This window comes from Coregonus lavaretus, assembly GCF_964263955.1.
Source record: "Coregonus lavaretus genome assembly, contig: HAP1_SCAFFOLD_588, whole genome shotgun sequence".
Classification (NCBI taxonomy): Eukaryota; Metazoa; Chordata; class Actinopteri; order Salmoniformes; family Salmonidae; genus Coregonus; species Coregonus lavaretus.
In genome coordinates, this window is record NW_028158031.1 from 71,351 (window position 1) to 95,000 (window position 23,650).

Consider the following 23,650-nt stretch of genomic DNA (forward strand, 5'->3'; position numbering starts at 1 on the left):
TTTGAAAGAGGGACTTCAAATTAAAACAATTATTTTAGATTGAATTTTTAAAGTGACACAGCCACACATCTCAGATAGATATGTCTTTAATATTTATTACAAAATCAATATATATTTCTGAATTTACAAACATTCCATAACATTTTCAGTTTTCATTTTCAATTTTTTCTCTCTAGTCATAAAATGCACAACATTTTAAAAGTTGGTCCTTGACGTAAGCATTTTTCTCCCTTTCATTTAATCACAATAAAATGTATATCAGATTAATAATTTGACAGTTCATTTCAAAATAAAAGATTAACAGTTAGAAAAACTAAAAAAATCATAACCGTATCTTTCCATCAGAAATAGAGTCATAAATCTCCTGTGTCATGGGGATGTAGCCCTTACTGTCCTCCAGGTAGTATAATCGATCCTGTATCACGGATGGGTTGAATCCCTCTTCGGCTAGCTTTGCCTTCATCTGCTTGAATGTTCCAGTCACAGCCAGGGAATTCTGGGATTTGAAAATTAAATAAATGATGTTAAAATGTGTGTTTTATGAATCTTAAGCGTTTTGAGCAAATCTTTAAAGGTACAATCTGGGATCAGGGAATCTCTTCAACATATCCCAGATCGTAGCTTTAAGTGCTTTGCAAATGAAAGGTATCATGATGGACATTATTCCCATAGGATTACCTGTATGCGTATGAAGCGTGGTCTAGCGTAGCTGGGCAGGGACGTCTTGACGTGCTGGAACGTGGCTCTGCTGTCAAACTCCACGTCAGCTTTCAGTTTGACAGCTGCCATCCCGATCCTCCCCTCGTGTCCTGTGGGGTCACAAAGCAGGATCACCAAGATAGCCAGCTAACCTTGAGAAACTTTCAGACATTACTATTGATTTTGGATTCTCCCCTAATGTCCTGGTGATTCACACCCAACATGAGGAGAACCCTCTGGGATAATAAATACACTATGATGTGACTGTGTGTGTTGTGTGTGTGTTGTGTGTGTGTTGCGTGTGTGTTGTGTGTGTGTGAGTGGCGCAGTGGTCTAAGGCACTGCATCGCAGTGCTAACTGTGCCACTAGAGATCCTGGTTCGAATCCAGGCTCTGTCGCAGCCGGCCGCGACCGGGAGACTCATGGGCGGCGCACAATTGGCCCAACGTCGTCCAGGGTAGGGGAGGGAATGGCCGGCAGGGATGTAGCTCAGTTGATAGAGCATGGCGTTTGCAACGCCAGGGTTGTGGGTTTGATTCCAGTATAAAAAATATGTAATCACTAACTGTAAGTCGCTCTGGATAAGAGCGTCTGCTAAATGACTAAAATGTAAAATGTAAATGTTGTGTGTGTGTTGTGTGTGTGTTGTGTGTTTGTAGGTGTGTATTGTTCTATGTAACTATATATAGTATGTCAATTGTGTGTCGTGTATATTAAGAAAATTCAATGAATAAAATAATTATATAAAAAAGATAGATGTTTAATGAGGTGACTGTAAGTCGCTCTAGATAAGAATGTCTGCTATTTACTATATATATATTTTTTAGGGGGTGGATCAGCTTTGATATTGCAGATAGATTGTAACTTCCATCAATGTAATTGTCTGCATCACTTCCAATCCCCCATATGTTTTTTCCCCTCGCATATATATATATATATATATATATATATATATGTATATATATATATATATATATATATATATATATATATATATATATATATATATATATACATATACATACACACACACACACACATACATACATATACATTTCCTTTTTTAAATATATTTCCCTTTATTACTTTCCAACCCCACCACCCCTTCCCTAATTGGAGTAAACTTCTCTCTTCACAGCAAAATCTGCAGAGCTGGGAAGAATGTATCCCCCATATAAATAACATTGTATTGGTAGCAAGAATTTTATATAATAATTTAAAATGAAAAATTATACGTTTTGAATCCGGCGTCGTTTTGCGTATCAGTTCATAAACACTATGTCATGGGATCGGTACGTAAAAAATCTCTTCCCAACTATTTTGCAATCTATATGGGACGGCTGTCAATCATTTGGTCCTTAAATGAAACTGGTATACTTTGTTATTTATCACAGTTTTCTTTACCCAATTATGTTCTTTAATGCAAGGCCGACAGACAAGTTCCTTACATTTTCCGCCTTCCACTTTCCTCTTCCATTTTTGTGGTAATGCTGCAATTATTTGGTTGTAATTTTGGGTAGAGCAGACATTTCCATATGTTTTTGTTAGCTGCATGTGCGACATAACTCCACCAGTCCTACCGATGATATCATTTACGAAGATTATACCTTTTTTAAACATTTAACAACTTTTTTTTTTTTATCAATTAGTATATTTGAGTTTAACCACAATATTTGTTGCATTATTTGTTCTGTCGTTTCTGGAGGATTAAATTGAAATTGCAACCAACTTTCTATGGCTTGTTTTAGAAATAGTGATATTTGGGAGATTATTTCCTTTTCAAATAACTGAAAGTGTGAGGTTGTAATCTGAATAAAGGGGAAAAGGCCATTCTTGAACATTGGGTGAGACAATCTTACTAATTTGCTAGAGAACCAGTTCGGATTTAAGTATAACTTTTGTATGACTGAAGCTTTTAGTGATAGGTCTAATGCTTTAATATTAATAATTTCTGTCCTCCGAATTCATATTCATTCTATAAATAGGCCCGCTTAATTTTGTCTGGCTTGCCGTTCCAAATAAAATGGAATATTTTTTTCTCATATAATTTAAAAAACAGTTCACTAGGCGTAGGCAAGACCATAAGCAAATAGGTCAACTGGGATAATACTAAAGAGTTATTCAAGGTGATTTTTCCACAAATTGACAGGTATTTACCTTTCCATGGTAGCAAGATCTTATCTATTTTTGCTAACTTTCTATTAAAATGTATTGAAGTGAGATCATTTATTTCATTTGGGATATGTATTACGAGTATATCCACATCACCATCAGACCATTTTATTGGTAAACTACATGGTAATATAAAATATTTATTTTTTTGTGATCCAATACGTAATATAGTACATTTATCTTAATTTGGTTGTAATCCAGAGAGGTTAGAAAATGTATCTAGATCCTCTATGAGGCTGTGGAGGGATTCAAGTTGTGGATTTAAAAGAAAACATGAATCATCAGCGTACAATGACACTTTTTAAGCCCTGGATTTCTAATCCTTTGATATTATTGTTGGATATGATTTTAATAGCTAACATCTCGATGGCCATAATAAATAGATATGCCAATAGTGGACAACCTTGTTTCACTCCTCTTGACAGTTTAAAACTTTGTGATTCTCCAAAATTGAAATGCTCCAGGCATTTATATATAAACCCCAGTCGTACTTTATCAAATGCCTTTTCGAAGTCTGCTATGAATAGCAGGCCTGGTTTCCCAGATTTTTCAGTGTTCTATTGTTTCCAGTACTTGCCTTATATTATCTCCAATGTATCTTCCGTGTAAAAAACCTGTCTGATTAGAATGAATAATGTCCGACAATACCTTATTAATTCTATGAGCTATACATTTTGCTAGAATTTTTGCATCACAACACTGAAGTGTAAGGGGCCTCCAATTTTTTTAAATGGACTGGATCTTTGTATATTCCACTTGTATCCTGTTTCAGTAATAATGAAATCAGACCTTCTTCTTGAGTGTCTGATAATCTACCATTTACATAGGAGTGGTTAAAACATGCTAATAACAATCCTCTGAGTATATCAAAAAAGGTTTGGTATACCTCGACTGGTATGCCATCCAACCCTGGAGTTTTCCCGGACTTAAAATCTTTAATTGCATCCAGAAGTTCCTCCTCTGTAATTTCACCTTCACATTAGTCTTTCTGCATGGCTGTTAATTTTACATTATCAATAGAAAAAAAAATCTCTACAATTAGCTTCAGTTAGAGGAGATGGAGGCGACTGAAATTAAAACATATGCTTAAAGTACTTTGTTTCCGCCTTCAAAATATAATTCAGTGAATCATGGGTGACTCCGTCATTTGTAACCAGTTTCAGTAAATTATTTTTGGTAGCATTCCTATGTTGAAGATTAAAAAAGAATTTGGTGCATTTTTCCCCATAATCCATCCAGTTTGCTTTATTTTTATAATATATTACACTTGATCTTTCTTGAATAAGTTTCTCCATTTATTTTTGTTTTTCCTCTAATTTATTCTGAGCCTCTATGTTACAGTTTTTATTGCTATCTATCTATTATTTTAGACCTTCTATTTCCTTTGTTAGTATGGACTCTTTCGACCTAAATTGCTTTTGTTTTCGAGATGAGTACTGAATTGCATGGCCTCTAAAGGCACATTTAAAGGTGTCCCATACAATAAGGGGATTTGCTGTACCTATGTTATGCCGGAAAAAATCAGTTATGAATTCCTCTGTCCTAGTTAAGAACAAGTTATCATCCAATAGGCTTTGATTAAATGTCCAATATCCTCGCCCACGTGGAAATTCAGTAAGAATAATGTATATGCCAATTATATGATGGTCCGACCGCATTCTGTCCCCTATCAACACTTTTTAAACTTTTGGTGCCAACAAGAATGACATAAGAAAGAAGTCAAGGCGACTAGCTTGATTGAGTCTCCGCCATGTATATCTCACTAGATCAGGATATTTAAGCCTCCATATATCCACTACTTCTAATGTATCCAAGACATTCATGATTTCCTTAAGAGCATGAGGGTGATTGTTTGTAGTGTGATTTCCTTTACGGTCCATTGAGCTATTTAGAACGGTATTATAATCTCCCACCATAATAATAGAGTATTGAATTGCTTGCAGGGTTGATAATGTATTATATATATTGTCAAAGAAGTGTGGATCATCATTATTTGGTCCGTAAAGGTTAATGAGCCATATCTGTTTATGGTCCAATAACATATTTAAAATAATCCATCTACCTTGCGTATCTGTTTGGACAATTTGCACATTCGGATCGAAATTACTGTTAATTAATATCATCACCACTTTTGAGTTTCTTAGCCCATGGGAGAAGTATATTTCGCCAACCCCCCCATTCCTTTTTCCACGCAACTTCATCTAGAATTGTTGAATGGGTTTCCTGTAAAGAATAGATATTATATTCCTTCTCTTTGAGCCATGTAAATATTGTTATTCTTTTGTTATTATCTGCTAAGCCATTACAATTATAACTGGCTATACTTATTTCACCATACACCATAATGAGATACAAGTTTCAAATCTATTTATCATTATATATGTTTGTAAATTTACCATTAAAAAGTACCATAGTGATTGAGTGTCCATATAGCTGTACCATGATATTTGCATTGCTACTAAGTAACCCTCCAATTGTTCTCCACTAATTCCCCCGCTAAAGCCCCTCCCCGTCCCAAGTTGGGCCGTCATCCCAGTGATCGGTATACCACCCACGTCCCGCCGGATCCCTAGGGCCCCGAGAGGCCAGGACCCATCCATCGAAAACAGCACACAGTGCCACCCACAAAACAGAAGCAGGTCAACCGCCAAAAGCATTCCAATGCTCTCACCTCAATATATATTCAGCTTTTTCTTAAAATCAGCATCTCTAAATGTATGACAGCCATTCCATTCCAGTGTCTGTTGAATTCCAACACAGGCACACCTCATTCTACTGAATTAGGTACTGATTAGGTGATCACCTGAACCAAATATTTATTAAATGAGGAAAAGTATAAAAACCACTGCTGTGGTCATCACTATCCTCTTGCAATAGGACCAGCTGGATGGCAAAAACAGTGGTAATAGTACCTCAAAAGTAATATTAATCAAAAAATAACTATTGACCATGCCAAAAGAGTTGAAAAGGAAAGTTTTGAGTGAGGAAAAGAAGGGTTCAATTCTGGCTTTACTGGCAGAGGGATACAGTGAGCGTCAGGTTGCTTCCATCCTTATAATTTCAAAGACAGCGGTTCATAAGAACAAGGTCAAGCAGCACACATTGGGGACAACAAAGCTACAGACCGGCAGAGGGCGAAAACGACTCTACTGACCGGGATGACCGCCAACTCATTCGAATGTCACTCAACAACCGTAGGATGACATCAAGTGACCTACAAAAAGAATGGCAAACGGCAGCTGGGGTGAAGTGCATGGCGAGGGCGGTTCGAAACAGGCTCCTAGGGGCAGGGCTGAAGTCGTGCAAAGCTAGAAAAAAGCCCTTCATCAATGAGAAGCAAAGAAGAGCCAGGCTGAGGTTTGCAAAATACCATAAGGATTGGACCGTAGAGGACTGGAGTAAGGTCATCTTCTCTGATGTGTCCAATTTTCAGCTTTGCCCAACACCTGGTCGTCTAATGGTTAGACAGAGACCTGGAGAGGCCTACAAGCCACAGCATCTCGCACCCACTGTGAAATTTGGTGGAGGATCGGTGATTTGTATTTGTTAAGGACGCATGAATCAAGCCACGTACAAGGTTGTCCTGTAAGAAAACTTGCTTCCTTTTGCTCTGACATTGTTCCCCAACTCTGAGGATTGGTTTTTCCAGAAGGACAATGCGCCATGCCACAGAGCCAGGTCAATCAAGGTGTGGATGGAGGACCACCAGATCAAGACCCTGTCATGGCCAGCCCAATCTCCAGACCTGAACCCCATTGAAAACTTCTGGAATGTGATCAAGAAGAAGCTGGATGGCCACAAGCCATCAAACAAAGCCGAGCTGCTTGAATTTTTGCGCCTGGAGTGGCATAAAGTCACCCAACATCAATGTGAAAGACTGGTGGAGAGCATGCCAAGACGCATGAAAGCTGTGATTGAAAGTCAGGGTTATTCCACCAAATATTGATTTCTGAACTCTTCCTTAGTTAAAACATTAGTATTGTGTTGTTTAAAAATGAACATGAACTTATTTTCTTTGCGTTATTCGAGGTCTGACAACACTGCATATTTGTTGTTATTTTGACCAGTTGTCATTTTCTGAAAATAAATGCTCTAAATGACAATATTTTTATTTGGAATTTGGGAGAAATGTTGTCAGTAGTTTATAGAATAAAACAAAAATGTTATTTTTACCCAAACACATACCTATAAAAAGTAAAACCAGAGAAACTGATCATTTTGCAGTGGTCTCTTAATTTTTTCCACAGCTGTATATATAGCTATTTAAAAATATATATCTATTCAAATATCTTGCATATCTATATTACTCAAATGCAAAATCACCTGGAACCTTGACACCGTAGACATTGGCTTCTTCGATACATTCCACCATGATCAGGTGCTCAGTCACCTCTGTGGTGGCCACGTTCTCTCCTTTCCACCTGGACATCAACTCATATCAGATTAATTCAGTAAGTAACCTGGCCTAGAACCCAAAGAGCAAGCAGAAGCAGAGGCAGACTGGAAACACTTCCAAGAAGCAAGAAACTAAGAGAAACCAAGCTCAAAACTCAACCGGTAGGTGATTCACAGGACAGGACAACACATCGTATTAAACCCAGCTCCTTATTAAACATTTTGTTTGACAACTACTAAACTAAAACAGCATTCTGACCTGAAGGTGTCTCCGATGCGGTCCATGAAGTAAACAAATCCCTGGTGGTCGATCCTCAGCAGGTCTCCACTGTTGAAGTACAGATCTCCCTTAACAAACACATCTGTCAGCTTCTTCCTGTCTGTCTGCTGCTGGTTATTAGCATAGCCACTGAACGGAGCACGCGCGCTAATCTTGGAAACCAGTAGACCAGTTTCTCCTGAGGACCAAAACAACAAGTAATTGTGTGTGTGTGTATGTGTGTGTGCGTGTGTGTGTGTGTGAATATGTGTGCGTGAATATGTGTGTGTGTGTTCTCACCTTTAGGGACTTTGATACAGAAACCTCTAGAGTCTTTGACAGGTTCCTCTCTCTCTGTGTCATACTGAATCAGAGCGTATGAGAAGCTTGCCTGCAAGCACACATAAACAAACAAACAGACAACAACAAACAAACAGACAACAACAAACAGACAGACAGACAGACAGACAGACAGACAGACAGACAGACAGACAGACAGACAGACAGACAGACAGACAGACATAACATCAGAAAACAATGACACACAGTATCTATGTGGTGTAATGTTTGTATGTAGTATAATTTACATTTACAGTGTAATGTATGTATGTAGTGTAATGTATGTAATGTAATGTATGTATGTATGTAGTGTAATGTATGTATGTAGTGTAATGTATGTATTTTAGAACACCTACTCATTCAAGGGTTTTTCTATATTTGTACTATTTTTTACAATGTAGAATAATAGCGAAGACATCAAAACTATGAAATAACACATATGGAATCATGTAGTAACCAAAAATGACTGGCCAATAAAAATAAAAGATTAAGATGGGCAGTCTGAGATATGGCTTTTTCTTTGCAACTCTGCCTAGAAGGTCAGCATCCCGGAGTCGCCTCTTCACTGTTGACGTTGAGACTGGTGTTTTGCGGGTACTATTTAATGAAGCTGCCAGTTGAGGACCTGTAAGGCGCCTGTTTCTCAAACTATTATTCTGACATTTCACATTCTTAAAATAAAAGTGGTGATCCTAACTGACCTAAGACAGGGAATTTTTACTAGGATTAAATGTCAGGAATTGTGAAAAACCGAGTTTAAATGTATTTGGCTAAGGTGTATGTAAACTTCAGACTTCAACTGTATGTAGTATAATGTCTATATGTAGTGTAATGTATGTATGTAGTGTAATTAGTATGTAACACCTACGTAATACGAGTATCTAATAACAATGATGTCATAGTGCCACCAGAAAATATGTTCTACTTCTTCTTGTGTTTCCATACAGAACAGTGTCCTGACACACTTCATCACACCGACCTAATACATCTCACATAGACTGTCAGGAATATAAAAATATAATAGTCTTTCTCATAAGCTCAGTGTTTGCATCCCAATGGCACCCTATTCCCTATATAGTGCACTACATTTGACCAGAGCCCTATGGACCCTAGTCAAAAGTAGTGCACTATATAGGGGATAGGGTGCCATTTGGGACACTGCAGCCATTATTGTCCAAGACAGTAGTCTCACTTTGTGAAGGAAGTGCTCTTTGCCGATCGCGCCGACTTTCCCGATGTAGTTGATGAAGCCGCCATTTCCCTCGGTGGCGCCGTAGCATTCACAGACACGGATGTCACCGAAACGCTGCAGGAACTCTGACCAGGTGTCTGCTCTAAGCCCGTTACCCAGGGCCAGACGTACCTTGTGATGCCTGTCATTATCTTTCTGAGGAGGAGAGGAGAGGAGAGGAGAGGAGAGGAGAGGAGAGGAGAGGAGAGGAGAGGAGAGGAGAGGAGAGGAGAGGAGAGGAGAGGAGAGGAGAGGAGAGGAGAGGAGAGGAGAGGAGAGGAGAGGAGAGGAGAGGAGAGGAGAGGAGAGGAGAGGAGAGGAGAGGAGAGGAGAGGAGAGGAGAGGAGAGGAGAGGAGAGGAGAGGAGAGGAGAGGAGAGGAGAGGAGAGGAGAGGAGAGGAGAGGAGAGGAGAGGAGAGGAGAGGAGAGGAGAGGAGAGGAGAGGAGAGGAGAGGAGAGGAGAGGAGAGGAGAGGAGAGGAGAGGAGAGGAGAGGAGAGGAGAGGAGAGGAGAGGAGAGGAGAGGAGAGGAGAGGAGAGGAGAGGAGAGGAGAGGAGAGGAGAGGAGAGGAGAGGAGAGGAGAGGAGAGGAGAGGAGAGGAGAGGAGAGGAGAGGAGAGGAGAGGAGAGGAGAGGAGAGGAGAGGAGGTGAGAGGAGAGGGGAGAGGAGAAGTGAGGAGAGAGGAGAGAGGTGAGGAGAAGTGAGGAGAGAGGAGAGGGGAGAGGTGAGGAGAGGTGAGAGGAGAGGGGAGAGGAGAAGTGAGGAGAGAGGTGAGGAGAGGTGAGGAGAAGTGAGGAGAGAGGAGAGGGGAGAGGTGAGGAGAGGTGAGAGGATGTACAGGTATTTGGTTTACATTCATTAATGATAGAATGACAATACTAAATCCGACCATTTCTATTTGGTCTTTAATCCTCTGAATGATCAAACTAACAGGAGGCATGTGTTGCAGTACCTTGGGTGCATTACAGAGGTACCTCATGATCTCTCCTATGTACTGGATCACTGTCACGTTGTATTTCCTGCAGTCATCCCAGAAATTAGAGGCAGAGAATTTACGCCTCAGGACAATGGTGATGCCTGAGAGGAGAAGGTAAAGCACCAACATTCAACAGAGCTCACAACCTCATGGACAAGCAAACTAACTAACTGACTGACTGCTAATGATTACCTAACCAACTAACTCACTGACTGACTGACTAAATGATTACCTAACTAACTCACTGACTGACTGACTAAATTATTACGTAACTAACTAACTCACTGACTGACTGACTAAATGATTACGTAACTAACTAACTCACTGACTGACTAAATTATTACCTAACTAACGCACAGTCCCCTCTGAATGGTTCTGGTTAGGGCCAGGAGTTGTTCCTGACCATGTGATTGGACCAGGAAGGAATAACTCTGGGCCCTAGTTAAAGGCTACAGCACCACTAAGGCCTAGGAGTTTTCCTGGTTGATTTTATCGTCTAAGGAAATTATTGACATAAACAGCTTTGAACTCTGGGGGTAGTGTCCCAAATGGCACCCTATTCCCTATATAGTGCACTACTTTTAACCAGATCCCCATAGAGAAGACACTCTGGTCGCGTCCCAAATGGCACCCTATTCCCCCATAGGGCTCTGGTCAAAAGTAGTGCACTATATAGGGAATAGGGTGCTATTTGGGATGCGGACAGGGACTTTGGTTTGAAATACGAACACTAGAAATCCACTCAGAGCCAAGTCACCTCTCGTCCAACGCCCCGAGTAAAGAGACATTACACTAAACAACCCTTAGTAAATCCTGGTCAACATCATAACAACATTATTACACGTGACGGCGCTGAAATAATATGTAACGTGTAATAAGATGTAACGTGTAATATATGTAATAATATGTAATGTGTTTTAATATGTAACGTGTAATAGTATTTAACGTGTAATAATATGTAACGTGTAATAATATGTAATAATATGTTTTTATTTATTTTATTTCACTTTTATTTAACCAGGTAAGCCAGTTGAGAACAAGTTCTCATTTACAACTGCGACCTGGCCAAGATAAAGCAAAGCAGTGCGATAAAAACAACAACAACACAGAGTTACATATGGAATAAACAAAACGTACAGTCAATAACACAATAGAAAATCTATATACAGTGTGTGCAAATGTAGTAATTATGGAGGTAAGGCAATAAATAGGCCATAGTGCAAAATAATTACAATTTAGTATTAATACTGGAGTGATAGATGTGCAGAAGATGATGTGCAAATAGAGATACTGGGGTGCAAATGAGCAAAATAAATAACAATGTAAATAACAATATGGGGATGAGGTAGTTGGGTGGGCTAATTTCAGAATGGCTGTGTACAGGTGCAGTGATCGGTAAGCTGCACTGACAACTGATGCTTAAAGTTAGTGAGGGAGATAAGTGTCTCCAGCTTCAGAGATTTTTGCGGTTCGTTCCAGTCATTTGCAGCAGAGAACTGGAAGGAATGGCGGCCAAAGGAGGTGTTGGCTTTGGGGATGACCAGTGAGATATACCTGCTGGAACGCAGACTACGGGTGGGTGTTGCTATGGTGACCGATGATCTAAGATAAGGCAGGGATTTGCCTAGAAGTGATTTATACATGACCTGGAGCCAGTGGGTTTGGCGACGAATATGTAGTGAGGGCCAGCCAACGAGAGCGTACAGGTCACAATGGTGGGTAGTACAGTATATGGGGCTTTGGTGACAAAACGGATGGCACTGTGATAGACTACATCCAATTTGCTGAGTAGAGTGTTGGAAGCTATTTTGTGAATGACATCGCAGAAGTCAAGGATCGGTAGGACAGTCAGTTTTACAAGGGCATGTTTAGCAGCATGAGTGAAGGAGGCTTTGTTGCGAAATAGGAAGCTGATTCTAGATTTAACTTTGAATTGGAGATGCTTAATGTGAGTCTGGAAGGAGAGTTTACGGTCTAACCAGACACCTAGGTATTTGTAGTTGTCCACATATTCTAAGTCAGACCCGCCGAGAGTAGTGATTCTAGTAGGGCGGGAAACCAGCTCGGAAACCAGATTGCATAGCGGAGAAGGTACGGTGGGATTCGAAATGGTCGGTGATCTGTTTGTTAACTTGGCTTTCAAATACTTTCGAAAGGCAGGGCAGGATGGATATAGGTCTGTAACAGTTTGGATCTAGAGTGTCACCCCCTTTGAAGAGGGGGATGACCGCGGCAGCTTTCCAATCTCTGGGGATCTCAGACGATACGAAAGAGAGGTTGAACAGGCTAGTACTAGGGGTGGCGACATTTTTGGCAGCTAATTTTAGAAAGAAAGGGTCCAGATAGTCTAGCCCAGCTGATTTGTAGGGGTCCAGATTTTGCAGCTCTTTCAGGACATCAGCTATCTGAATTTGGGTGAAGGAGAAGCGGGTGGGGGCATGGGCAAGTTGCAGCGGAGGGTGCAGAGCTGGTGGCTGGGGTAGGGGTAGCCGTGTGGAAAGCATGGCCGGCCAGCCGTAGCGAAATGCTTATTGAAATTTTCCATTATCGTAGATTTATCGTGGTGACAGTGTTTCCTAGCCTCAGTGCAGTGGGTAGCTGGGAGGAGGTGCTCTTATTCTCCATGGACTTTACAGTCTCCCAAAACTTTTGGGAGTTAGTGCTACAGGATGCACATTTCTGTTTGAAAAAGCTAGCCTTTGCTTTTCTAACTGATTGTGTATATTGGTTCCTGACTTCCCTGAAAAGTTGCATATCACGGGGGCTGTTCGATGCTAATGCAGTACGCCACAGGATGTTTTTGTGCTGGTAAAGTCTGGGGTGAACCAGGGGCTATATCTGTTCTTAGTTCTGAATCTTTTGAATGGGGTATGCTTATTTAAGATGGAGAGGAAAGCACTTTTGAAGAACATCCAGGCATCCTCTACTGACGGAATGAGGTCAATATCCATCCAGGATACCCAGGCCAGGTCAATTAGAAAGGCCTGCTTGCTGAAGTGTTTTAGGGAGCGTTTGACAGTGATGAGGGGTGGTCGTTTGACCGCGGATCCATTATGGACGCAGGCAATGAGGCAGTGATCGCTGAGATCCTGGTTGAAGACAGCGGAGGTGTATTTAGAGGATAAATTAGTCAGGATGATATCTATGAGGGTGCCAATTTTTACGGATTTAGGGTTGTACCTGGTAGGTTCCTTGATAATTTGTGTGAGATTGAGGGCATCTAGTTTAGATTGTAGGACGGCCGGGGTGTTAAGCATATCCCAGTTTAGGTCACCAAGCAGTACGAACTCTGAGGATAGATGGGGGGCAAGCAATTCACATATGGTGTCCAGCGCACAACTGGGGGCTGAGGGGGGTCTGTAGCAAGCGGCAACAGTGTGTCAGTGTTGCTGTAGGTGGGTGTGGTGGTGGAATCAGGCGCAGGACGCAGAAGCACAGTCCAAAGACTTTAGTGAAAATCACAAGGGAAACGCACAAACTAGCCCGAAGGCGAAACTCCGCACGCAGGCGAAAAACAAAACGGGCGCACTAAACAGGTGCGCCAAAACGCTCCAACACAGTGGAGAACAGCTCAACCGAGCAATACAATAATTACGTCCAGCAACGCACGACAGAGAAAACAATCACACACAACCATTGACAAACACAACGAGAACTTACAGTGAGGGAAAAAAGTATTTGATCCCCTGCTGATTTTGTACGTTTGCCCACTGACAAAGACATGATCAGTCTATAATTTTAATGGTAGGTTTATTTGAACAGTGAGAGACAGAATAACAACAACAATATCCAGAAAAAACGCATGTCAAAAATGTTATAAATTGATTTGCATTTTAATGAGGGAAATAAGTATTTGACCCCTCTGCAAAACATGACTTAGTACTTAGTGGCAAAACCCTTGTTGGCAATCACAGAGGTCAGACGTTTCTTGTAGTTGGCCACCAGGTTTGCACACATCTCAGGAGGGTTTTGTCCCACTCCTCTTTGCAGATCTTCTCCAAGTCATTAAGGTTTCGAGGCTGACGTTTGGCAACTCGAACCTTCAGCTCCCTCCACAGATTTTGTATGGGATTAAGGTCTGGAGACTGGCTAGGTCACTCCGGGAACTTAATGTGCTTCTTCTTGAGCCACTCCTTTGTTGCCTTGGCCGTGTGTTTTGGGTCATTGTCATGCTGGAATACCAATCCACGACCCATTTTCAATGCCCTGGCTGAGGGAAGGAGGTTCTCACCCAAGATTTGACGGTACATGGCCCCGTCCATCGTCCCTTTGATTCGGTGAAGTTGTCCCTTTAGCAGAAAAACACCCCCAAAGCATAATGTTTCCACCTCCATGTTTGACGGTGGGGATGGTGTTCTTGGGGTGATCGGTAGCATTCCTCCTCCTCCAAACACGGCGAGTTGAGTTGATGCCAAAGAGCTCAATTTTGGTCTCATCTGACCACAACACTGTCACCCAGTTCTCCTCTGAATCATTCAGATGTTCATTGGCAAACTTCAGACGGGCCTGTATATGTGCTTTCTTGAGCAGGGGGACCTTGCGGGCGCTGCAGGATTTCAGTCCTTCACAGCGTAGTGTGTTACCAATTGTTTTCTTGGTGACTATGGTCCCAGCTGCCTTGAGATCATTGACAACATCCTCCCGTGTAGTTCTGGGCTGATTCCTCATCGTTCTCATGATCATTGCAACTCCACGAGGTGAGATCTTGCATGGAGCCCCAGTACGAGGGAGATTGACAGATATTTTGTGTTTCTTCCATTTGCGAATAATCGCACCAACTGTTGTCACCTTCTCACCAAGCTGCTTGGCGATGGTCTTGTAGCCCATTACAGCCTTGTGTAGGTCTACAATCTTGTCCCTGACATCCTTGGAGAGCTCTTTGGTCTTGGCCATGGTGGAGAGTTTGGAATCTGATTGATTGATTGCTTCTGTGGACAGGTGTCTTTTATACAGCTAACAAACTGAGATTAGGAGCACTCCCTTTAAGAGTGTGCTCCTAATCTCAGCTCGTTACCTGTATAAAAGACACCTGGGAGCCAGAAATCTTTCTGATTGAGAGGGGGTCAAATACTTATTTCCCTCATTAAAATGCAAATCAATTTATAACATTTTTGACATGCGTTTTTCTGGATTTTTTTGCTGTTATTCTGTCTCTCACTGTTCAAATAAACCTACCATTAAAATTATAGACTGATCATTTCTTTGTCAGTGGGAAAACGTACAAAATCAGCAGGGGATCAAATACTTTTTTCCCTCACTGTATAGGACACTAATTACACTAAACGATAACAGGTGTAACAACAATCAGACAAAAGCAAACGAACATAGAAACATGCAACGGTGGCAGCTAGTATTCCGGAGACGACGAACGCCGAAGCCTGCCCGAGCAAGGAAGAGAGGCAGCCTCGGCCGAAACCGTGACAGTACCCCCCCCTTGACGCGCGGCTCCAGACGTGCGCCGACTCCGGCCTCGGGGACGACCAGGAGGACGCGGAGCAGGGCGCGTCGGGTGCCTACGATGGAATTCCGTCAGGAGAGACGGGTCTAAAATGTCTCTCCTCGGCACCCAGCACCGTTCCTCCGGGCCGTACCCCTCCCACTCCACTAGATATTGGAGACCCCCCATCCGACGTCTCGAATCCAAGATGGACCGCACGGAGTACGCCGGTGCCCCCTCGATGTCCAATGGGGGCGGAGGAGTCTCCAAGATCTCACTTTCTTGGAGTGGGCCAGCTACCACCGGCCTGAGAAGAGACACATGGAACGAGGGGTTAATACTTTTATACTCAACAGGCAGTTGTAATTTGTAACACACCTCGTTCAATCTTCTCAGGACTTTAAATGGCCCCACAAACCGCCGACCCAGTTTCCGGCAGGGCAGGCGGAGGGGCAGGTTTCTGGTAGAGAGCCAGACTCGATCACCAGGTGCGTACACCGGTCCCTCACTGCGGTGGAGATCGGCGCTCGCCTTATGACGACGGAGGGCCCGCTGCAGGTGGACGTGTGCAGCGTTCCATGTCTCCTCCGAGCGCCGCACCCACTCATCCACCGCAGGAGCCTCGATCTGGCTCTGCTGCCAAGGTGCCAGAACCGGCTGGTAACCCAACACACATTAGAAAGGGGTTAGGTTAGTGGAGGAATGGCGTAGGGAATTCTGGGCCATTTCGGCCCAGGGAACGTACCTTGCCCACTCCTCCGGCCGGTCCTGGCAGTATGTTCTGAGAAACCTACCCACATCCTGGTTCACACGTTCCACCTGCCCATTACTCTCCGGGTGGTGGTAACCCGAGGTGAGGCTCACCGAGACCCCCAACCGCTCCATAAAAGCTCTCCAGACTCTGGAGGTAAATTGGGGACCTCGATCAGACACGATATCCTCGGGTACCCCGTAGTGCCGGAACACATGGGTGAATAGTGCTTCGGCAGTTTGCAGGGCAGTAGGAAGGCCCGGCATAGAGAGCAAACGACAGGCCTTAGAAAACCGGTCCACAACGACCAGTATAGTGGTATTCCCCTGTGAAGGAGGAAGGTCAGTGAGGAAATCCACCGAGAGGTGAGACCATGGTCGTTGTGGAACGGGCAGGGGTAGTAACTTACCCCTAGGCAGATGTCTAGGCGCCTTACACTGGGCGCACACTGAGCAGGAGGAAACATAAACCCTCACATCCCTCGCCAACGTGGGCCACCAGTACTTGGCACTAAGACAGTGCACTGTCCGGCCGATACCACGGTGTCCAGAGGAGGGTGACGTGTGAGCCCAATAGATCAATCGATCCCGAACCTCGAGCGGAACGTACTTCCGACCCTCCGGGCATTGAGGTGGACTAGGGTCGGTGCGTAACGCCCGCTCGAGTTCAGCATCGACCTCCCACACTACCGGTGCCACCAGACACGACTCCGGCAGTATGGGCGTGGGCTCCACGGACCTCTCCTCCGTGTCATACCGCCGAGACAGTGCATCTGCCTTACCGTTCTGTGACCCAGGGATGTACGTGATCTTAAATGTGAACCGGGTCAAAAACATATTCCACCTCGCTTGGCGAGGGTTCAGCCTCCTCGCTGCCCGGATGTACTCCAGGTTACGGTGGTCCGTCAAAATGAGGAAAGGGTGTTGAGCCCCCTCAAGCCAGTGCCTCCACACCTTTAGGGCCTGTACCACGGCTAACAGCTCCCTGTCCCCTACGTCATAATTTCGCTCCGCCGGACTGAGCTTCTTGGAATAAAAAGCACAGGGGCGGAGTTTAGGTGGCGCGCCGGACCGTTGCGAAAGCACGGCCCCTATACCGGCCTCTGACGCGTCCACCTCTACCTGAAATGGTAAAGAGGGATCCGGATGCGCCAGCACCGGGGCCGAGGTAAACAGGTCCTTCAGCCTCCCAAACGCCCTGTCCGCCTCGGCTGACCACTGCAGACGCACCGGACCCCCCTTCAAAAGAGACGTAATGGGAGCTGCCACCTGTCCAAAACCCTGAATAAACCTCCGGTAGTAATTCGCAAACCCCAGAAACTGCTGCACCTCCTTCACAGTGGTTGGCGTTTGCCAATTACACACGGCTGACACCCGGTCTACCTCCATCTTCACCCCTGACGCAGACAACTGATACCCCAAAAAGGAGACTGACTCCTGGAAAAACAGACACTTCTCTGCCTTGACATACAGGTCGTGCTCCAACAGCCTCCGCAACACTCGGCGCACCAGGGCCACATGCTCGACTCGGGTAGGCGAGTACACGAGAATGTAATCTATGTACACGACCACCCCCTGCCCCTGCATGTCCCTGAAGATCTCATCCATGAATGATTGGAAAACTGAGGGAGCGTTCATCAACCCGTATGGCATGACAAGATACTCGTAATGGCCCGAGGTGGTACTAAAGGCTGTCTTCCATTCATCGCCCTCCCTAATGCGCACCAAGTTGTACGCGCTCCTGAGATCTAATTTAGTGAAGAAACGCGCCCCGTGCAATGACTCCGTCATGGTCGCAATCAGCGGGAGTGGATAACTGTACTTCACCGTGATCTGATTGAGACCACGGTAATCAATGCACGGGCGTAACCCACCATCCTTTTTCTTCACAAAAAAGAAACTCGAGGACGCAGGGGAAGTGGAGGGCCGTATGTATCCTTGTCTCAGAGATTCGTCTATGTAAGTCTCCATAGCTCTCTTCTCCTCCTGAGACAGAGGATACACATGGCTCCGTGGGAGCGCAGCTCCTGCCTGGAGGTCTATCGCACAATCTCCCTGCCTATGGGGAGGCAACTGCGTCGCCCTCGACTTACTGAACACAATAGCCAAATCCCCATACTCAGGGGGAACGTGCAATGCGGGCACCTGGTTTGGACTCTCCACCGAGGTAGCCCCTACGGAAACGCCTAAACATCGACCCACACACTGGGCAGACCACTCCATCAGAGCCCTCTCCTGCCACGAAATAGATGGGTTATGGGTACTCAACCAGGGCATGCCCAGCACCACTGGATACGCAGGCGAGTCAATCAGAAATAGCTGGATCATCTCCTGATGACCCCCCTGCGCACACATCCTAAGTGGCGCCGTGACCTCCCTGATCAAGCCCGCACCCAACGGACGGCTATCTAGGGCATGAACGGGGAAGGGGACGTCAACAGGGAGAAGGGGAATCCCTAAGGCTAAACAAAATGTCTTATCAACAAAATTCCCAGCCGCGCCTGAATCTACCAGCGCCTTATGCTGGGAATGAGGTGCTACCTGTGGAAAACGCACAGGTATACAGAAGTGTGCAACAGAGAGCTCTGGGTGAGTGGCGCGCCTACTCACCTGGAAGGACTCCCCAGTGCGGGACCTGTCGTCTTCTCCCCTAGGAGGCCATCCCCAGCACCTAGCCGCGGTGTGTCCTCCCCGACCACAGTTGGTGCAGGAGATGGACCCCCTCGTAAGCCGACCCCTCCTCTCTCTAGCGCCAGCGCCCCCGAGCTCCATGGGGCACGGCTCGGAGGCGCTGGAGGGTGAAATGGACGGACCCCCCTCGGGACGTCCGCGGGTAGCTAGCAGGGTATCCAGCCTGATGGACATGTCGACCAACTGGTCGAACGAGAGACTGGTGTCCCTACAGGCCAGCTCCCTACGGACGTCCTCACGTAGACTACATCGGTAGTGATCGATGAGGGCCCGCTCATTCCACCCTGCATCCGCCGCTAGAGTACGGAATTCCAAGGCGAACTCCTGGGCACTCCTCTTCCCCTGCCGGAGGCAGAACAGACGCTCCCCCGCCGCTTTCCCCTCCGGGGGATGGTCAAACACCGCCCTGAAGCGGCGGGAGAACTCGTCGTACGTAATGGTGTTAGCGTCTATTCTCCTCCACTCCGCGTTGGCCCATTCCAACGCCTTGCCGGAAAGGCAGGAGATCAGGGCGGACACGCTCTCGTGTCCCGAAGGCGCCGGGTGCACGGTGGCCAGGTAAAGCTCCACCTGGAGAAGGAATCCCTGACACCCGGCAGCGGTCCCATCGTAGGCCCTCGGGAGCGAGAGTCGAACTCCTCTGGGTTCCGGAGCGGGAATGGGCTGACTTGCCGATGGTGAGGGCAGGGAAGATGGCGGTTGAGGTGTCCCTCGGGTCTCCCAGCCTCGGATGGTGGTGATCACCTCCTGCAGAGCGGCCCCCATCCGCAGGATCTGGTCATTCTGCTGGAGGTGCGCCAAAACGCTCCAACACAGTGGAGAACAGCTCAACCGAGCAATACAATAATTACGTCCAGCAACGCACGACAGAGAAAACAATCACACACAACCATTGACAAACACAACGAGAACTTATAGGACACTAATTACATTAAACGATAACAGGTGTAACAACAATCAGACAAAAGCAAACGAACATAGAAACATGCAACGGTGGCAGCTAGTATTCCGGAGACGACGAACGCCGAAGCCTGCCCGAGCAAGGAAGAGAGGCAGCCTCGGCCGAAACCGTGACACAGTGAGAGACTTATTTCTGGAAAGGTGGATTTTTAGAAGTAGAAGCTCAAACTGTTTGGGCACAGACCTGGATAGTATGATAGAGCTCTGCAGGCTCTCTACAGTAGATTGCAACTCCGCCCCCTTTGGCAGTTCTATCTAGACGGAAAATGTTGTAGTTCGGAATGGACATTTCTGAATTTTTGGTGGCCTTCCTAAGCCAAGATTCAGACACGGCTAGAACATCAGGGTTGGCAGAGTGTGCTAACGCAGTGAAGCGCCTGGGGGGTAGGAGTGATACTGGGGGCTACAGGGCCTGGGTTAACCTCTACATTACCAGAGGAACAGAGGAGGAATAGAATAAGGATACGGCTAAAGGCTTTAAGAACTGGTCTTCTAGTGCGTTGGGTACAGAGAAAAGGGGAAGATCTCCGGGCGTTGTTCAATAGATTCAGGGCATTATGTACAGACAAGGATATTGAAGGATATGAGTACAGTGGGCATTGGGAGACTATGAAAGAGATAGCATCACTGGAGGTACCGATTGAGCCGGTCTCCGCGTGTATGGGGGGTGGGACAAAGGAGCTCTCTGAGGCTGGTTGAGCTGAACTTGGGGCTCTACAGTGAAATTGTATAATAAGAACTAACCCAAACAGCAATAGGCTAGGCATATTGACATGGGAGAGAGGGCTGTTATTGTAGAGAGGGCTAAGACAACAACTGGTAATGGCGACAAAAGTTTGGGCTGAGGCTAAACAGATAAACAGAATGGGGAGGCTAAACAGATAAACAGGATGGGGTACCGTGTAAAGGAACAGTCCAGCAGGCATTAGCTGTGTAGCTGAGTGATCATAAGGTCCAGTGAATAGCACTAAGTAAGTCCGGTAGCAGATCGTAGGCTGCTAAAGCACAGGCGAGCAGGAGGCACGGCTGTTGATCGTGCGTGCTAGCGGGCCGGGGCTAGCAGATGGATCTTCGTGGTCGTCGCAACGGGAAGCCTGTTGAAACCACATCAGACGATTACGTCGGCAGACCAGTCGTGATGGATCGGCGGGGCTCCGTGTCGACACTAGGAGGTCCCGTCTGGTTGACAGAGAGGTAGATAGCCGGGAGATGGGCCTGGCTCGAGGCTAGCTCAAGGCTAACTGGTACGTCGGGAAGTGGTGATTAGCCAACAACAGCCATTCGGTTGCAGCTAGCTAGTTGCGATGGTCTGGTGTTAAGGTCCAGTGATTCAGTGATTCCGGCAGAAAATCCGATATGCTCTGGGTCGATAGTACGCTGTGCAGACTGGCCGATAATTGTCCAGGCTAGAGCTGGCTGGTAGGTAGTGCAGGCCACGGACAGTGGTGTAGACCGCTAACGGTGGCTAATAGCAAGCAGCTAGTTAGCTGGCTAGCTGGCTAGTTTCAGCCGTAGGTTCTTGATAGAAATAAAGAAATAATAGAATCCGTTCCACATTGGGTGAGGCGGGTTGCAGGAAAGTATATTTAGTTAAAGGATGGAAAGTGAGATAGAGAAATATATACGAATAAAAGACAACAAACTGGCTATTTACACGAGGACACAACACAACACAACACAATACACGACCGCACATTTACTGCAATATGTAACGTGTAATAATATGTAATAATATGTCATGTGTAATAATATGTAATAATATGTCATGTGTAATAATATGAAACATGTAATAATATGTAATAATATGTCATGTGTAATAATATGTAACGTGTAATAATATGTAACGTGTAATAATATGTATATAATATGTAACGTGTAATAATTTGTAACGTGTAATAATATGTAAGGTGTAATAATATGTAATATGTAATAATATGTAATAATATGTAACATATATTAATATGTAATAATATGTAACGTGTAATAATATGTATAATATGTAACGTGTAATAATATGTAATAATATGTAACATGTAATAATATGTAACGTGTAATAATATGTATAATATGTAACGTGTAATAATATGTATAATATGTAACGTGTAATAATATGTAATAATATGTAACATGTAATAATATGTAACGGGTAATAATATGTATAATATGTAACGTGTAATAATATGTAATAATATGTAACGTGTAATAATATTCAGATACATTTGTATTTTTTATCTTCATCATAAGTACAAAGTCAGGGGGCTTGCAGAGGAATTTGTATATAGAATCAAAATTATTACTTTCTTTCTCTCCATTTGAATGTAGTTATTGTAATTGCTAGAGATGACATGGAACCAGTTCTGAAGCAGTTCTGAAGAAGTTCTGAAGCAGTTCTGAACCAGTTCTGAACCAGTTCTGAAGCAGTTCTGAAGCAGTTCTTAACCAGTTCTGAACCAGTTCTGAAGAAGTTCTGAAGCAGTTCTGAACCAGTTCTGAACCAGTTCTGAAGAAGTTCTGAAGCAGTTCTGAACCAATTCTGAAGCAGTTCTGAACCAGTTCTGAAGCAGTTCAGCTCTTCACACCTCTTTATCTCTTTATCCCATATACTGCACTACTATCAGGTTAATGTTATCAACGCAGGAATAGAACACACGACCTGGCCGCTGCCAGAACAACACTCTTACCAACTGTGCCGTACAGTACAGTACAGTACCTCTCTCTATGGCTCCAGTCAGGCCCATCATGAAGCCGGCGGTGTGGTAGAGGGGCAGGTAGATGTAGATGACGTCATCAGAGGCCACACCTGAGATGGCCTGCAGAGAGGAGGCCATGGACAGCCTCTCCTGGGTGATCACTGCAGCCTTCGGCAGACCTGAGGACGAGACACCAGGAAGGGCAGGAAACAGAGGATCAGGGCTGATGTGAATCTAAAATGGTATCTTATTCTTTGACCAATCAGGAGTCGTGCTATCTAAGATAATTTACCTGTCTGGCATAAACATCAGTAGTCTTCTGTCTAATTTACACTACAGGGCTGACCAGAGCAATACCGTATTGGTCTGGACATTTTATTTTAAAAATTGTTCTTTCTAGCACGGTTCCAGCAACAATGGTGGATGCATAACATTTACATTTACATTTACGTCATTTAGCAGACGCTCTTATCCAGAGCGACTTACAATAACCAGGTCAGTCCAGTGCATCTTGGTTTGGCTCGGCTTACCTGTAGTTCCGGAGGTATAGATGTAGAGGGCGGGGCTCTTTAAGGTGACCTTTGACCTGAGCTGTGGGTCCAGAGGTTGATCTGAGGCCTGCTGTATCCTGCTGCTGCTCAGAGTCTTCATGCCCTCCATCACACACTCTGCCTCCTCCACACCCTGACCCAGCACGAACACACTTACACTCTGCTCCCTCAGGGTGGGGAGAACCTCATCTACCTCTCCACGCAACTCTGGGGGTGGGTTGGGCATAGAGGGTAAGAGAGGGAGGGACACAGAGAGGGAGAGAGAGGGAGGGTCAGGGAAAGAGGGTGACAGCGAGAGAGACAGAGGGAGAGCATACATTTCCTCAGTGAAAACAATGTACTGAGCAAATGTCAAATTGGCTTTTTACCAAATTACCGTCCGACAGACCACATATTCACCCTGCACACCCTAATTGACAAACATACAAACCAAAACAAAGGCAAAGTCTTCTCATGCTTTGTTGATTTCAAAAAAGCTTTTGACTCAATTTGGCATGAC

At 44.8% G+C, this 23,650-nt stretch overlaps 1 protein-coding gene across 1 annotated transcript in view; it reads right to left on the reverse strand.

Annotated features, from left to right (window-relative positions):
* Positions 1-70: 70 nt before the first annotated feature.
* LOC311124494 (long-chain fatty acid transport protein 2-like) overlaps positions 71-23,650 on the reverse strand; it is a 26,942-nt gene continuing 3,362 nt past the window's right edge. Inside the window, exons 2-10 of the mRNA XM_084198632.1 lie at positions 23,131-23,358; positions 22,621-22,779; positions 10,049-10,173; positions 9,058-9,252; positions 7,827-7,917; positions 7,527-7,725; positions 7,196-7,293; positions 679-809; positions 71-496 (exon numbers count right to left, since the gene is read on the reverse strand). Of these exons, the coding sequence (XP_084054758.1) occupies positions 323-496; positions 679-809; positions 7,196-7,293; positions 7,527-7,725; positions 7,827-7,917; positions 9,058-9,252; positions 10,049-10,173; positions 22,621-22,779; positions 23,131-23,358 (1,400 nt within the window). The 3' untranslated portion in view covers positions 71-322. The remainder of the gene's footprint in view (positions 497-678; positions 810-7,195; positions 7,294-7,526; positions 7,726-7,826; positions 7,918-9,057; positions 9,253-10,048; positions 10,174-22,620; positions 22,780-23,130; positions 23,359-23,650) is intronic.